We start from the raw sequence: 17,580 nt of genomic DNA, 5'->3' as shown, positions 1-17,580 counted from the left end.
GTGCTACAGTCTCATTCTCAAAAAGTTTCTCTCATCAGAGCCTCTGTACACGCAGTCGTTCCCCAGGACCCTCTTCCCCACACTTATTGCTATCAATCTCAATCTAAATGTACTTCCTCAAAGAGATAACTCAATTTATAGTAGGTTCTCCATTATTCTCTCTCATACCATAGCACTCTGTTCATTGCTATTATAAGAATACATTTATTGGGTGTATTTTATAATATGACTATTTTATTCACCCTAGTACACCTCATGACCAGGACACAATAAGCATTCAATAAACATTTTCCAATGAATAAACAAAACTTATTTGGAGAACATACCTATCCTTAACTTTTTAGTTCAAATGTAGCTCTCCAACTAAAATCTTCACGGCAGGAGAAAACTTGTGGAGATGACAAATATGTTCTTTATCTTTATTATGGTGATGATTTCATTGGTTAAAAGCTATTAAGTTGTATACTTTAAATATGTGCAATTCATTATATATCATTATACTTCAATAAAGCTGTTTTAAAGAAAAGAAGAAATCTTAAGACAATATGAAGATTTTTCTCAAACAAACAAAAGCTGACCAAAGTTATGACTAGCAGACCTACACTACAAAAAACGTGGAAGGAAGTTCTTCAGGCAAAAGGAAAATGTAACAGATGGAAACATACATCTACACAAAGGAATGAAAAGCACTAGAAATACTGACTATGCGATAAATATGAAACATTTTTTATTTAAAAAGTTTCTTTTACAGATAATTGACTGCTTAAAGCAGAAATAATAATAGTCTATTGTGGAGGTTACAACATAAGTAGAAGAAAAATGAAGGACAACAATGGCACTGAAGACGGAAGGTAGGGAAATGAATGCATGCTCCTGTAAGGTTCTTACAGTAAGTAAAGAGACACATTTTTTGAAAGTAGACTGATGAGAAAAGACATATATTCTCATCCTGAAGCTACCACTATAAAAACAAAAAAAGCAGCAGAGCTAATCCAAGAGTGAATATAAAATGGAAAACTGCAAAAATAGTGAATACAAAAGAAGGCAGGGAAGAGATTTTTTTTAAAAGGAACAAGAACAGATGCGGTAAACAAAAGAAATAGTATTTATCCCAAATCATATGTATGATCACATTAAATGTTAATGCTCTGAACACTCTAAATTAAAAAGGCAGAAATTAGATTGGATTTAAAAAGAAATATGACCTAACTCTAGGCTGCCTACTAAAAAAAAAATCAAAGGAAAAATAGATAAATCCATAATTGTGGCTGAGATGTCAACCCTACTCTCTCAATATTTGATATAAAAAAAAGTAGATATAAAATTAGTAAGGGTATAGAACACTGGAACATGACATTATCAAACAACTTGACCTACTTGATATTTATAGAGCACTGCACCCAACACTAGAAGACACATTCTTTCTGAGAACATATAGTACATGCACCAGATAAAACATATTCTGGGCCTAAAAACAAGTCTCAAAAAATTTAAAAGGACGTAAACTAAACAGTACATTCTCTGACCACAGGTAAATAAATCCAAAAAAAAAATAAAGGAACATATATGGAAATCCCCAAGTATTTGGAAATTAAAAAACACACTTTTAAACAGTCCACTGTTCAAAGAAAACATGACAAGAGAAATTAGTAAATTTGAGAAAAAACAACAGATATAACAGACATGAAAGAACATGTAAAAATATATACAACATTAAAAATTTGCTACAAATATTTACATATATAAATATAACATAAAAATTGGTGCCTGCAGAGAAGTTTATAACATTAAATACTTAGAAAAAAGGTTTAAATAATGGCTTTAAGTTTCCACATTAAGAAACAAGGAAAAGAGATGCAAATTAAACCCAAAGTAACCAGAAGAAAGGAAATAATAAAGAGCAAAAATCACTTAAATGGACAACCCAAAATTGATATTAGAAAAATCAATGAAACTTAATGCTGAAAATAATAATAAAAATTATTAACCTTGGGGCCAGCCCGGTGGCACAGCGGTTAAGTTAGTGTGCTCTGTTTCAGCAGCCTGGGGTTCGCAGATTCGAATCCCGGGCACAGACCTACACACTGCTCATCAAGCCATGCTGTGGTGGTGTCCCACATACAAAAACCGGAGGAAGATGGGCACAGATGTTGCCTGAGAGCTAATCTTCCTCAGCAAAAAGAGGATGGTAGGCAACAGATGTTAGCTCAGGGCCAATCTTCCTCACCAAAGAAAAAATATATATATATATTAACCTTTAGGAAGACTGACCAAAAATAAAAAGAAAGATTATACAAATTTCAATATCAGGAATAAAAAAGAGAAGTTAACTATTGATCCTATAGATACTAATGTAATAATAAGCGAACATTATTAATAATATTAAGTAAATATATTTAAAAGTTTAGATGAAATAGACAAATTCCTGGAAACAAACTACAAAAATTCACTCAAGAAGAAACAGATTAAATGCATGGATATATAGATAGAAAGACAGATAGATAGATAGACAGATAATATATCTATATCTATATATTTAATTTCAATTCATTGTTAAAAACCTTCCTACAAAGAAAACTCTTGGTCCCAAAATTTCACAGTTGAAATCTACCAGAAAATAGAAGAGGAAGCAATGATTCCCAACTCATTTTAAGAGGTCAGCATTATCCTGAACCCAAATCCAGAGACATTACTCAGAGTAGGGAAAACAAGGGACCTACAGAATGATATTCCTAATAAACAAAGATTTAAAATTGTTCATAAAGTTTTAGCAAACTGGATCCAACAATGTATCAAAAGGATAATACATAACAAAGTTGGGTTTATCTAAGAAATGCAATGTTGGTTTAACATTAAAAAACCAAACAATGGAATTCAAGATATTAGCAGAATAAAGAAGAAAAACCATATGTCCTTCACAATAGATACAGAAAAATCATTTGACAAAACATAACACCCTATCATGTCTCAAAAGAAAGCTCAGCAAACTAGTAATAGAAAGGAACTTCTTCAATCTGGTAAAGGGCGTCTACGAAAAACCTACAACAGCATACTTCATGGTGAAAATATGAAAGCTTTCGCCCAAGATCAAGTATAAGGCACGGATGTCTGCTCTCACCATGCTGAGTAACACTGTTCTGAGCCCCTAGACAGGTTGATAAGGCAGAAACAGAAAGAAAATGCAGGAGATTGGAAAAGAGGAAGTAAAACTGTCTTTGTTCTTGCGTGATGTGATCATCTACACAGAGAATATCAAAATATTCACAAAAAAACTTAGCAAAAATGCAAAATTCAAGGCTAATAAGTAAACATGCATTTCTATATACTAGCAACAAATAATACAAATTTGAAATTTTAAACAAATCATTTATAATAATATAAAAAACATAAAATAAATAAGGATAAATTTAACGAAAAATGTTCAAGACCTGTATGCTAAAAACTACATAATATTGTTCAAAAATTAAGAAGATCTAAATGAGAAGGATACACCATGTTCATGGATCAGACAACAATATTGTTAACATGTCAATTCTCTCCAAATTGATCCACAGATTTAACACAATGCCAATCAAAATCCAGTAGGCCTTTACGTAGAAATCAATAAACTTATTCTATAATTTATATGGAAATTTTAAGGAGACACGGTTGCCAAAACAATTTTTAAAAAGAAGAGTAAAACTGGAAGACTCAAACTGCCTAATTTTAACACTTACTAAAAGTACTAAAGCAAAAGTACTAAAGACTGTGATGTAGGCATAAGGATGGATAGATATAGATCAATGTAACAAGAGTCCAGAAAAAAACCCACATATATATAGTCAACTGATTTTTCACAAAGGTCCAAGGTAATGCAATGGGAGAAAGTAGTCTTTTCAACAAATATGCTGGAACAATTGGATATCCAACTGCACAAAAAAGAGACTTTGACCCTTATATAGCATCATACACAAAAATTAACTTGAAATGGATTATAGACCTAAATGTAAGCGCTAAAACTATTAAAACTTCTGGAAGAAAACACAAGAGAAAATCTTAAACTTGGGTTAGGAAAAGATGATTTAAATAAAACACAAAATGCATAAACCACAAAAGAAAAAAAATTGATAAGTTGTATTTCATCTAATTTAAAAGTTTTGTGCTTCAAAAGACACTTGTAAGAAAGCCTATCAGTGGTTACGAGGGGAGAGGGTGATGGGAGAGACTGACTGTAAAGGGGCATGAGACTTGTTAGGGTGACACAAACGTTCTATACCATAATTGTGGGGATGGTAAACTACTTTACACATTTGTCAAACTCACCGAGTTATACACTTCAAAGTGATGAATTTTACTGAAATGTAAATTATACATGAAGAAGATGATTTTAAAGATTTAAACAAAAAAATATATATAAGAAAAAGACTCTCCACTAAAAAATGAAAACACAGAAAACAGACTGGGAGAAAATATTTGTAAAACATATATATGATAAAGTGTTTGTATCTAGAATATATAAAAAAGTCTATTCAATATTAAGAAGACAAACAACCCAATTAAAAAATGGACAAAAGATTTTAACAGATATTTCAATAAAGATATACAAATGGCAAATCAGCACAGGAAAAGATGTTCAATATCATTATTCGTTCAGGAAATTCAAATTAAAACTACATGATACCACTACACACCCACTAGAATGGGTAAAATTAAAAAGACTAACCATGCCAAGTGTGGTGACGTTAAGTAACATCCCAGAAATGCAAATTGATACTGACAATTTGACAGTTTCTTATGAAGTTGAACATACAAAATGACACAGAAATTGCATTCCTAGGTATCTACCCAAGATAAGTGAAAATATATGTTCACACAAAGATTTGTACTGAGATTCACAAGAGCTTTTTCATAACAGTACCAAACTGCAAAGAACCCAAACGTTTATCTACTAGTGATTGTATAAGCACATTATGATATATCCATATAATGCAGTAAGCCATAAAAAGAAACAAACTACTGATATATATGCAACAATATTGATGAATTTTAAAAGTATGTTGCTAAGTGAACGAAGCAGAACACAAATGACTATATATTGTGTTTGGGGATTATGGTTTTTAATATTTAAATATTATTTTCTTCCAATGTCCTGGTTTTTTTCTTCAGGGTCCCCAATTATACATATATTGTGTCTTCTGTCTTCACTCTTGAAATGCTCAGTCTGGGGTAATTCAGCCTTTGTGTTAAGAAGTTGGACTACCCTGGAATTGCCATGCTGTGCCCTACCCACACGGAGAGGAACTGTGGAAACAGATGCCTAGTCAGCTCCTGCAGTTCCCCTCACCTCATCTGAGACTATAGACATGAAAGTAAGCATCTTAGATGTTGAGGCCAGCTAAGTCTTTGGATTATTACTGTAGATGCAGTGATATACTGGTTTAATAAAGCATTTTAGGAAATTGGCCTTGAAATATTACAAAAATACATACTAAAGACATTCCCAAATTTATGTTGCCTTGAACTTTATATGCTAATGTGAATATTATAATGTATCTTTCTTAGCTTGGGAATGTTTGAAAAAGTTTTGGATAAAAGCAACAGAATTCTGATATAACCTAAGTATTAATAACTAAAATAGTCAGCAAAGAAATTAGCTAGTCCCACTCCTGATGAAAAGGTATTTATATACACATAAATTTAGCAAAATTTTTAAAATCATCACTATGAATATGAAAAGATACTTTTACTTTAAAAATCACCCAAATCACACCTCCATAAATTAGTCAGTAGAACTAGAATGCTGACTGCCGGCACTTCTGTCTTACGTGAATTTAAAATGAGATGATTTTGGTTCACTGAAGACAAAATGCCAGCCAAATAATGAGAATCTGAAATAACCGAGAGGATCTCAAGATTGGCATTAAACTGAAAGTCATATGCAAAAAAGAAAATGAATTTTATCAAAGAAATTAATATACAGTGTACAAGGAACAAAATATGGGCAAGAATAGTAAATAACTGGGAGTGTTGGGTTCATTTGTACTCACAAAAAGAATATAGAGTAATATGAAGAATTTATCAGATGCATAACATTTCTACATAATGATTTTCCTTTATCCCCTGATGAATCTCTTAACTTCCAGGAGATTTCAGCCTGGAGAGAGATTTACAGAGGTCCAATTTACAGGCCTGAAAGAAATACTACTATGAGTAAAATTCTGGTGGAAGATTCCAAAGTAGAGACATTCTAAACCAAACTAAATAACACCACCACCTTACTCAGTTTTCAGTTTACTACTTTTTCCCCCAGAACATTTTTCTGCTTCTCATGTAAATTTGGCAGTACCTAAGCTATGAGAAGAGAGTGGTTGGGTCTGTCAGCAGCAGTGTGATTGGTCCCATGACTGGAGTGCTTTCATAACTAGTTCTCCAGACGCTGATTTACTGTCCACCAAAGGCTGCACTGAACTCATTTTCATAACCTTGTTCTACTGAGCTCCAAACCAATCCTGTACATTCTGCGCTACAGCCAAGGGGCATTCCTTGCATCAACCCAGAAAAAAGGAAGAAACCATGGTACTCTGCTTAGGAACTAGTGGATGTCAAAACCAATGGATATTTTTCAATTGTTATGTTGCAGGATTTCCTATACTGTGTTACACTTAATATACTCTACTTGACTTCTAAGGCTTCTCTTGTGTGGTTCCTTCTGCCCAGGATGGTCCTAAGGCTTCTCTCATCACCAACACGTCTGATGTTGGTACCTCCAGGCACCGTTCTGGGCCACTAACGTTCTAACTCTACATACTTTTCTCACACTGGACAGTTCTTCACTACCTTGGTTTTACCACTGCTGATGAAGCCTATTTGTATCTCTGACCTACCTCTCCCACCTCTTTGATATCTCCACTAGCTGCCTCAAACACAGGATGATCACCTGAGAACTCATTCCTCTTCCTGTGTTTCCTGTCTTAAATCATTTAGTATCTAAACAATTCCGCAAGCAGCAAATAGGACACTGTGTGATGTTTCTCTCTTTCCATGTAGTCATTAAATCCTGGAAATTTTAGTACCTAAACATCATTAGAATTTGATTCCTTCTCACTAATATTGCCTCAGTTAATGACCTCATCATCTTTATAAAGGGATTAGTAAAACCTTCTAACTGCAGTGGCCTCTCAAGTAGTTTCCCTGCTTCCAATCTTGTCTTCTCCAATTCAAGCTTCATACTTTACAAAGTATTCTTTCTAAACATTTCCTTACAGAAATCCTTCCATGATGCTCCAATGCCTTCAGGATAAAATCTAAACTACTTGGGAGAGAAGAACTGTCCTAATATGACCCTAACTACCTGTTCAGACTCTTCTGGCTTTCCTCCACAGGACCTGACGCCTCATCCATACTGGGAGGTGGGGAAGAATTTGCATGCTCCTGCACATTCTATTTCCTCTGTGCAGAAATGCCCTCCTTCTCATGCTTACTGATCTAACTTAAGTTATACTCAAGTCTTAGCTTAGCAACCACTTTAAGAAGGTGTTTCCTACCCTGGCATTTTCTCCTTTCCTCCTCTCTCTTCCTTCTGGATTGATTCAAGTATGCACTCTCTGTATCCCATAGCAACCAGTGTTATCATAGCAATAATGCCACTATAAAGTATATGCATATTCTGTTGTCTATCTCCCCAATTAGACACTCATTTTCTAAAGGAAAGTACCATGTTTTTATTATTTCTGCATCCTTTGAGGTCCAACCCATAGTAGTCGCTCATGCAATATTTAATAGTCAAACGGACTACAATGGAGTGGGTTCTAAAGTTAACACATAAATAATCAAGTATAATCAAAATAATTCTTGAAAACTCCTTAGAAAGGTACTACACTGGAGACCCAACATACTGTCTCAATATAGGTTAGCCCAGCAGAGTTTTTCTTCCAGCACTGAAATAATCTAGTTTCTTTATATGAACATCTGCAGTTATAATGCACTTAATGACATTGTTTTATGCAAACTGTATTTTTAAGTGCCAGAATTTATATCTCATGAAACTCTAAGGATGGCAAGTAGGAACTGACATGGCGTAAAAGAACAGCAAATTTCTCTCTCTCATCTTGAGGTCACTCTGTGAATATACTCATCAAGAAGAAAGGCAGAATCAGCATATTCTTTCATTCTCTCTCTCTCTGTATCTGTCTACGCATGCTATCTCTTGCTGAGCCAATGTCTCTGAACTCATGTTAAGTTGAATGCAATTACGATGTGACTCCATTGTACTGATGTGCCTATAAGCAGCCACTGTTGATTTTTCACAACCAGTACTTCTTGCACAATCCACTTCCATCAAACTATTTAGTGCTTTAAACAATACTGGCAAACACAGGGATAATAACAAGTATGGCCGTGAGCATGAGAAACTCCTGTGCAGTCTATTAGGCTGAAAGAAGTCCAGATAGTCACAAAAATGTGAAGAAAGTATAAGAAAAGGAAAGTCTCAACTATTATATTTCAAGAAAAACATTCCAGAACATAGGCTAAAAGGATACCATTGCTAATTAAAAATCAACAGACAATAAGTAGGAATTGAGTAAAAATTGGGGTGATTATAATTACCTTCAAGAGGCCCACTAAAGAAGCAAAAACTGTTTACACAGAGACTTGAGGCTGCTGCCATTTGGGTGAGCGGCGTCAATTTATCACAGCTTCCTTTTCGACCGGCCAGTATTCTGCTGCTCAGGTCTCCCAGCCCACACAGATACTCCCCACTGGGTAACTCATGGTGTATCTGTAAGTGCTGGTGTGGACTGTCTGGGTGAGTTCACAGCTTCCCTTACTTTACTTCTCTCTATTTCAATCTTATTTCAAAAACATAACTACTCTGTTTAGTATTTTTTCTACAGCAACTGAGTTTTCAGCATTTCTAGGAAGCACCCCTGGACAGAATAAACGGCATGGTGAACGTACAGCAAAACCAAAATTAAATAAGGTGCCATGAGGATATACTGAACATAAGTCTCCTTCACAGAAGGGATGAATTTAAGAACTGAAATAATCCCATTAAGTTCCAAGAACTAAATAACTATTTGTATTTATAAAGTACATTTGATAACATAAAAGAATAAAAAATTGGAAGAGTTACATATATAAAACTTCCATTTTCACTAAAACTGTGTAAATATAAGTGAATTTTTGTTTTTCTACGTACGTATTGCAATGCTATAATTACTATTCACACACTTTAAAATTATATATCACATAATCAGTTCACCTGCTTCAATACATTAAATAATTTAGTCTTTATCTATAACATTCCCAAAACAGAAATTCTGAAAAAAGAGAAGAAATGCCAAACGAGAAATAATGTAGGAGTTTCAATGCTAAAGAAAACCATCTGGCTAGTCTGAAAATCTGCTTTTGTGTGTAAAATCTTTTCAATAATCATCAATTCATGAATTTGAGAGGTACTCTAGGTTTAGAATAACAGTGCAAGTGGTGGCTAGCTCCTCTAGGAAGCTTCCCTTCATCCCACCACACAAAATTCTTCCTTCCCTCCTGGGGAGTCCCCTGGCCCCTAACCTGTACTTCTGATACACAAGATAACGATCACTTTACACTTAGTGTCAATTTTGTACTTATCTTCCCCACTAGACCATAAACTCTTTGAAGGTAACATCTATGTTTAATTCAGACTTGTATGTCCCACAATATCTACTAGAGTGCTGTGCACAGACTCAATAAATATGTATTTTATAAATACACTCAAAGATATTCCCTCCTGACAAAATCTTTTTGACTTTTCTCCAAAATAAACTATGTAGTTAGTACACTACTTTCTGTTTTTCTTCCTACTTCTCAGCAGTTCCTAGTTAATCACTTTTGCTAACTTCTTTTCTCTCTGTTCCCTGAGGAAATTTGTTTATCCATTCACTTATTTATTCGTTCAAATCATCCAATAAATCTTTGTCAAGCTCCTCCTTGTGTCAGGTAGTGTGTAAGGTGCTGGGGTTGCACCAGCAAACAAGCCCCTTAGGAAGCTCAGAGTCTAGTGGAAAGACAGACAAGTAAACAGGTAATTATAAAACAATGTGATAACTGTTATAATGGATGTACACGCATGATGCTGTGTAGGACTATTTCTCCAAATTAAGAGTGCCCCAGTTTAAGAGTGTTTCTCCAAGTTTTTGTGTGCAGTTTATCATTTTCCCTATATTATTCTCTCCCCGGGTCATCCATCCATCCGTCCGTCTGTCTACCTGGCTATCTCCCTTCCCTCAATTTTTTAAATAGATAAAATATATTTGTGGTAAAAAAATACAAAAGCTGCTCAAGAGTATATAAGTGAAAAATAAGTCTTCCTCCCATTTGTCCCCAGCCACTCAGCTCATCTTCCCAAAGGAAAGCACTAGCGACCAGCATGCAATTCCAGAGACAGTCAATGCATACACAAACATGTATCACATACATATGGTCCCACTTTCTTTTATCACAATGGTAGCATGCTTTATACTCTGCACCTTGATTTTTCACTTCATAACATATCTTAGAAGTTGTTCTGTATCGGCCCATACTGGGCTGTCTCATTCTTTTTAATGGATATAAAGTATTCACTGCATGAATATAACACAATTTATTTAAGCAATCTCCTTACCGAATGCTCATTTAAGGTATTACAATGCTACGATGAACATATTTATCCATAAATCATTCTGTAGTATATTTGCGAATATGTCTGTAGTATAAATTTCTGTAAGTGAAATTGCTCGGCCCAAAAATATGTGCATTTTTAATTTTGATAGATACTAACATAGAGGTTTCATCAATTTAATTTCCCATAAAATGGGAAATATCCACCTCTGTAACTTAAATTGTAACCTTTATGAGAATGGCTCCCAAATCTGTATCTACAGTTCTGACCCCTTATTCATTCTCTGTGATGTTTCCACATAAGTATTTCCTTGGAAACCTAGGAAAACCTTTCAAAACCAAATTTATAATCTTACGCTCAACACATTCTTCCTAAGTTCACTATATCTATTAATTCTCCCTAATTCCAACCAAAACCCACTTTGATACTTCTCTCTTTCTACCCACATCCAATTAATTGGTCATTAAGACGTACCAATCCTACACAATTCCATGGCGTCCATCTTCTTTGTATCTTCTCAGACAATATCTGACTGCAAGGGCCTAGTTCTCAATGCCGGGCTATTGCTATCTCACTACTCAAGTCCTTCTTGCCTGTGCTCACCCACCACCCCTGGGAGTCCGCTCACCTCATCCTCTCCGCCTGAAATATCTTCTCAAATCAGTTCTCCTGCTGAAATCTCATTAAACATTTAAGTCCTACCTTAAATGTGAGATCATTCATAAAGCATTTTCTTTTATGAATCTATTAGCAGTTATGTCTTTCACTATACATTCTAATTTATAATACATTTGTAAGATAAATTATAAACTCCTTCCATAGAAAGGACAATGTCTTAACACATTTTGATAAACCTACACTGCCTAGGCACTCAAAATGTGCCAAATTACAAATGAGTGAATTTTTGCAATGAACTAATTCCTACTAGTCAGATAATTCTATAGGAGAAAATATTCTATAGAGATTATTTAATTTATTTATTTATTTTGGAAAATAAAACTATTTTAAGGGCTGTGAAATACAAGCCCCTGTTTAATAATTAAATTTATTTCAGAAAGCCCACAATGTAAAACATTTCCAAGTAACTATTCCAGCAAATTACATTTTTCCCTCACATTGATTTTGACCAAAAATAGGGAGGAGAAAGGACAAGGAACAAAAGAATAGGTGAAATGTACTATTACACTGATTAAATTTCTCTTCAAAACCAGAAGATCCCTTAAAATCTCTCAACTATAGTCAAGGTTACTCTAACAACTACGTAGAAGAAGAGAAACTCAGCCACAATGTGCCTATGGACTATTGTTCAACTGCATTTAAAATGAATAAAATGATTTTTTACAAGTTCCACAAAAACTTGAGGAAGAACTTTGTAAGGCATCATAAATCCTATATTTCTGGTTTTCAAAATTAAATATGATTTCAAAAATTATACTTGTAAAATTTTTTACATTTAAAAAAAGATAGGAAAAAGGAGAATACAATTATACTTTCCAATATATAAACGTAGTTATAAAAAAATTAACAATCATTACATTTCATTAGAAATTATTCAGCCCCCATCTACTCAATAGTAGAAAGAGCTATACAAATGCCTATCAAGAAGTAGAGACCTGTTATGTTATAACTTATATTTTAAATAATTCTTTTAAAATAATGACAATACTACCATGCAAATGCAAGTGTTGGGTTTACTTCATGACTCACCTCTCCCCCATTAACATATTCCATCACAAAACACAAACGGTCTTTTGTCTGGAAGGAATATTTCAAGGACTTGAAATGAAAAAGAAAAAATGTTATATTAAAATCCTACATTCTTATAATGCTACCAAAAACAGAACACTTAGATACAGTAAGTATGATTGATGAATTGTTATTGTTCCTCAAGAGTCTATTCCCTCCTTAAGAGTGCTTAAGAGTTCATGAGAAACATGAAACAAATTCTTTTTACATCAGTTTTGAGTATTGTTAGGGGAAAAATCAAAATTAAAATTTTAAGTAAAAATAAATGTAGTAATTGTGACGAGCATGCCCCAATATGCTGTGTAATCTATTTGAAACTGTATTGGTCCCCAAAGATCTTATCCATGCAACCTTAAAGTGAGGGCTTCAAATTACTCTAGTGAAGTCTTAGGAATACAGTTACAATATAGTTTCAACATCACTTTTTGCATACTGGGTGCATAACATGACCCAATCCAACAGAGTTCTTTCATGTAATTTTATTAAGATATCAAAACTCTAGAGCTACCTTATACACTGGTCAATAAACACACAACAATGTAACAAAGTTAAGTCTAGGTATCTGGTGATACCTCTGAAAATTTCTACTTCAGAGAATCCTAAATCTTTAAAAGGTGCCTGCTTTTTAAAAGTCTAGCTGTTATTTTTCATTCTAATACACTTCATTGGAACCAGGAACAAACAGAAACTTGGCAAATTATGCCTCTATTACAAGGAACCTAAGAACAGGTCTAAAAAAATCATTCTTTCAAAACAACTAAGTAATATGCATGTTAAGTCACAGTTTATACGTTTTCCAGTAAAGAAAACATATTGTGACTTATCCTATCTTCAATTTAATGTATTCAGTATTCCAGTATTTCTTAAGGTACTAGATACCTAAAGGAAGCCTCAATTTCTATAAAAAATATTCAGCAAAGATTTCGGCCTTTCATATTTGAAGACAATGCTGCCTGATCATTTAAATATTCATCAGATGTCAATAAACAAAAGAAACATAAAATCCTTGCATTTAATACTATGAATCTTTTTTAAGTCTATCCTTTTCTCAGTGGTCTACTTAAAATGACAGAGGTGACTTATTTGCTCTAGGGTTGTTTTTTTTTCTTAATAAAGGCAGTGAATTCGTGGGAGAAAACAGAAGTCTCAAAAAGTAATGGATGTATAATGGGACGGATTATAAATGCACACATATTGTAAACTTAATCCACACATTCCAATAATTTCAAAGAAATGTGACTTGTCTTTCCACAAAGAAAATGGCATACCTAAATGAATGTTATTTAAAATGGTATTTTTCATGGCTTAGTTTCTGTAATAAAACTCCCTTAAATTTAAAATTCATGATTATAACATCTGTCCCCTGGTCACTTACTGTTAGAAAGGGATGTCTAGTGTTCTTTAACACTCTGCTTTCAGTTAGAGTGTGTGCCACTTCATCCTACAAGAGAAAAAGGCAAACCTTTAACATGCGTACTAAGCACTAATAACAGAAAATTTTCACTATTTCTCTAAGACCAGAAGAGGTTAAATCCAGAGACAGAAAAAGATTTTTTAAAACACAGTGACGTGCTCCCTTTATTGTTAAGCTTTTCCTCCACAAAAAATAAAAATAAAAAAGATCAAATTAATAGTTTAAATCAAATGGCTGTATATAAATCACAAACTCAGTCATACTTAAAAGTATATCAATAATGATACAAAAATCACCAAAAATTATCAGAGACATGACAGAAAAAAATAGTAAGGCTTTCCCCTTGAAGGGAATGCCTTATCAGCTAATATTTAGGCATGGAGTAGTTAATATTTCCATGTCATAATACATTTTATTCTGGCGGATATAAAGAATATATTTCAGTAAGGATCATAGAATTTCTAAGTCTTCTACTTAAAAGAAAAATCAGTTATTGAAAAGGGGAACACAGAATACACATATAAGATTTAATTCTAAATTACACATTTTAAAATAGAAAAAGTATAAAGATCGTATCTTTTTGCTTGTGGCTTTTTAACGTGCTTCTTAAAAAAAAGGTCACATCTATTGTAGATGACAATTTTAAAATCTAGGTGTATTTCAAACCAAAAAATAAAGAGTATAATTCTCCAATTTTGTATATAAATCTCATCTTGACATCAAAGGTGAACTAGAAGAGATTTTCTTCAACATATGGAAAACTGGAAAAATGTTTCATATTTCAAAAATAACACCAACTTGAAGAAAGGAAAGGAAGATAACTGCTGAAACTAACACAGCATCTCATCTCTGCTTTGGGCAAGATCCTAAACAAAGCCCTTGCTGGACCAATTTCTTAACACATCAGCACATCACAATTAGACTATCAGTAAGAGTGGAGGGCAAACATTAGGACACTGTGTTATATTTATGATCTTACAAAAGCATCTGACCTTAGTTAGACCTAGAAGACAAACAACAAACAGATTGATCAAAGAAGTTAAGATCTAAAAGCCATTCCAAGAGGGTTTGACCAATTATGTCTGAACAGAAGTAAAGTGTAATGAACCACACATATTTAACCTGGAGAAACAAAGCCAGAGTATGAAACCACTCCAGTCTTATTCAACAAGAGCCAGGCTTAAGTGCTCAAACAATCTGAAAGCCCCTGTCATATCACACTATAACTTCTAAGTTAATTGGAATAATAGCAAACATCTTAATACAAAATAAAACCAGAAGCAGAAATGACACCATAACTTACTGATTTCTATACCCACAGGGCCTAGCATAGCGATTAGCACACAGTAGATACTTAATCAGTGTTTGTTGAACTGAAGCGTTTATCAGAGGAATGAATTCCAAGATGTCAAGTGTGTGCGACTTTATTTATTCAATCAGTCGTCCCTTCAGCAAATACGCAACAAATAAATATATTCTGGGCCTTGTTCTACACACTGAAGAGAGGGCATTGAACACCACAGACAAGAGTCCCTGCCCTCATGGAACTCCCATTCTAGCTAGCCAGATGGTGATCAGTGTTAACAGAAAAAAAGGAAGCAGAGAAGAGGATACTGCAGTTTATGAGCATCACTTAATGAATGTGAAATACATAATTAAGCATTATGCAAATGGATATTTTGTGATATATAGCACCAAATTCATTCATTAAAAAACAAAATCCCTGGGGCTGGCCTGGTGGCACAGGAGTTAAGTTTGTGTGCTCTGCTTCAGCAGCCCGGGGTTCACAGGTTTGGATCCCGGGCATGCTGTGGCATCGTCTCATATAAAGTAGAGGAAGATAGGCATGGTTGTTAGCCCAGGGCCAATGTTCCTCAGCAAAAAAAGAGGAGGATTGGCAATGGATGTTAGCTCAGGGCTAATCTTCCTCTCACACACATAAAAACCCCAAAATCCTTGATATGCACTTACTAAATGCTAAGGACAGTGCAGGTATAAAGTGGTTTAAAAAAAGACATGATCTCTTTGCTCATGGAGTCACAGGCTAATAGAGAAGACATATCAAACAGGTAAATATCCAGTTTAATAAATAATTACTAATTCTGATAAGTGATATTAAGAAAAAAATGGGGGTGTCTACTATTGAAAATGGGGTAATGAAGGCAAACCAATGCTAGTAGAAGAGCATAAGTGGGTAATGTGATGGTATGGGAGATGGAAAAGGGGGGGCACAATTTGACTTCTGTTTTTACAAGTTTACTCAGGCTCCTCTGAGAATAAGGACAGTAAAAACAGGAGGGATCAACTAGGAGACAATAACAGTACTCCAGGAGAGAAATGAAGATGGCTTGGACTACTAGGGCAGCAGCAGGAACAAGAAAAAAGGGGAGAGTTTTGAAATATTTTTGAGATATAAAATTAACAATAATAATCTACAAGTTACATGCCTCCAACATGAGGGTGAATTAAAGGAAACATTTCTTTATAAGCATCAGAAAGAGATTCACAGAAGAGATAATATTTACCTGTAATGCTTTAGGATAAGTGATTTGAGGCAGTAACTAGGAAAAGACTAAAGAAGGGCAAGTATGAAACCCATCTGGAACCAGAAAAGATATTCTAGTGCTCCAGAAAATATTTCTGTGGGGTATTGCATTCCACTTTGTTAAAACAAGCCCATCACATATAACAGTGATTTTTCTAAATCACTTTGCAAGTTTCATGAAAGAAGATTAGTTTTCTTCGAAATTCTGTAATCTGCCTAACCACGTTGAAGTAGCCAAGTAAAGGTGTATGGAGACAAATGCTAAAACATTTGTTATAAGAATGGAACCAGAATTAGTACCATGTATACATCTTTCATATATTAAAATGTATTTTCTACCATATTTTACATATGATCAGATTAGAATTTTTCTGCCTTAATGCAAATTTAATGGTACTGTATTTCACATACTAATTAGTTTCTGCTATGAAGATAAGGTATGCACAGGCTAAAAAGTAAACACAGATGCCAATAATTTTTAATTAAAGTTAAAAGCAACGTGTCAAAACAAAAAGTTAAAAATAACAGTGATAAAACTTGTGGCTTCAACAACGTGGCTAAAACAATGTGATGCTTTTGTAAAAATCCATTCGTTGATCATGATTATAAATGGAGAGTGCTAAAAATGTTTGGGTATACAATAAAAGTATAATAATGTTTTCATGAAAAAGCTTTTGAAATATAGTTTCTTATATATTCATCCATGGTAAACACTAAATAATTTTTAAATCTAATGTCTTTCACAAAAGAAGTTTTAGAGGGAATGGAATTTTATTTCCTGAGGACAATGGGGCAGAAGAAGAGTCCTCCTCATATTTATTTTCCCAATCCTCTCCAATTTATCACTCCTCATCTACCACACATGGTCTAAAATTCTCCCTTTCTTTTTTCCCAATTACCATTTTGTGGTAGATAGGTGTTCGTCTGGGGGATAAGGAGTAGGAAATGGCAAAGGAAGCGGAGGAAGAGAACATGTCTATTCCATTATCAGGGACACGAAGGGTGTCATCTCCTTTAATCCCTGTAGCAACTCAGCAGGTAGGTTTTATTATTTCCATTTTATATGAGGAAACTGAGGTTCATAGAAGTTAAATTGCTCAAGCTGCAGGTGAAAAAATCAATATTGATCCCATGTCTAAGTCCAACGTTAACAATTGTTTCCACTTCACAACACTGCCTCCCCTCTTTCAACAGCTTAGTTTCTACTTAACTACGTACTTTAACTCTGCTCACATTATTCTCCCCATCTTGAATGCA

At 34.0% G+C, this 17,580-nt stretch overlaps 1 protein-coding gene across 2 annotated transcripts in view; it reads right to left on the bottom strand.

Moving 5' to 3' along the window:
• AKT3 (AKT serine/threonine kinase 3) overlaps positions 1–17,580 on the bottom strand; it is a 322,405-nt gene that overhangs the window by 90,547 nt on the left and 214,278 nt on the right. For both annotated transcript variants that reach the window (XM_058533528.1, XM_058533529.1), the window contains exons 7-8: positions 13,740–13,805; positions 12,326–12,394 (exon numbers count right to left, since the gene is read on the bottom strand). In XM_058533528.1, coding sequence (XP_058389511.1) covers positions 12,326–12,394; positions 13,740–13,805 — 135 coding nt within the window. The remainder of the gene's footprint in view (positions 1–12,325; positions 12,395–13,739; positions 13,806–17,580) is intronic.

Source organism: Diceros bicornis, chromosome 38 (assembly GCF_020826845.1).
Source record: "Diceros bicornis minor isolate mBicDic1 chromosome 38, mDicBic1.mat.cur, whole genome shotgun sequence".
Classification (NCBI taxonomy): domain Eukaryota; kingdom Metazoa; phylum Chordata; class Mammalia; order Perissodactyla; family Rhinocerotidae; genus Diceros; species Diceros bicornis.
This window is presented reverse-complemented; position numbering and strand designations above follow the sequence as displayed.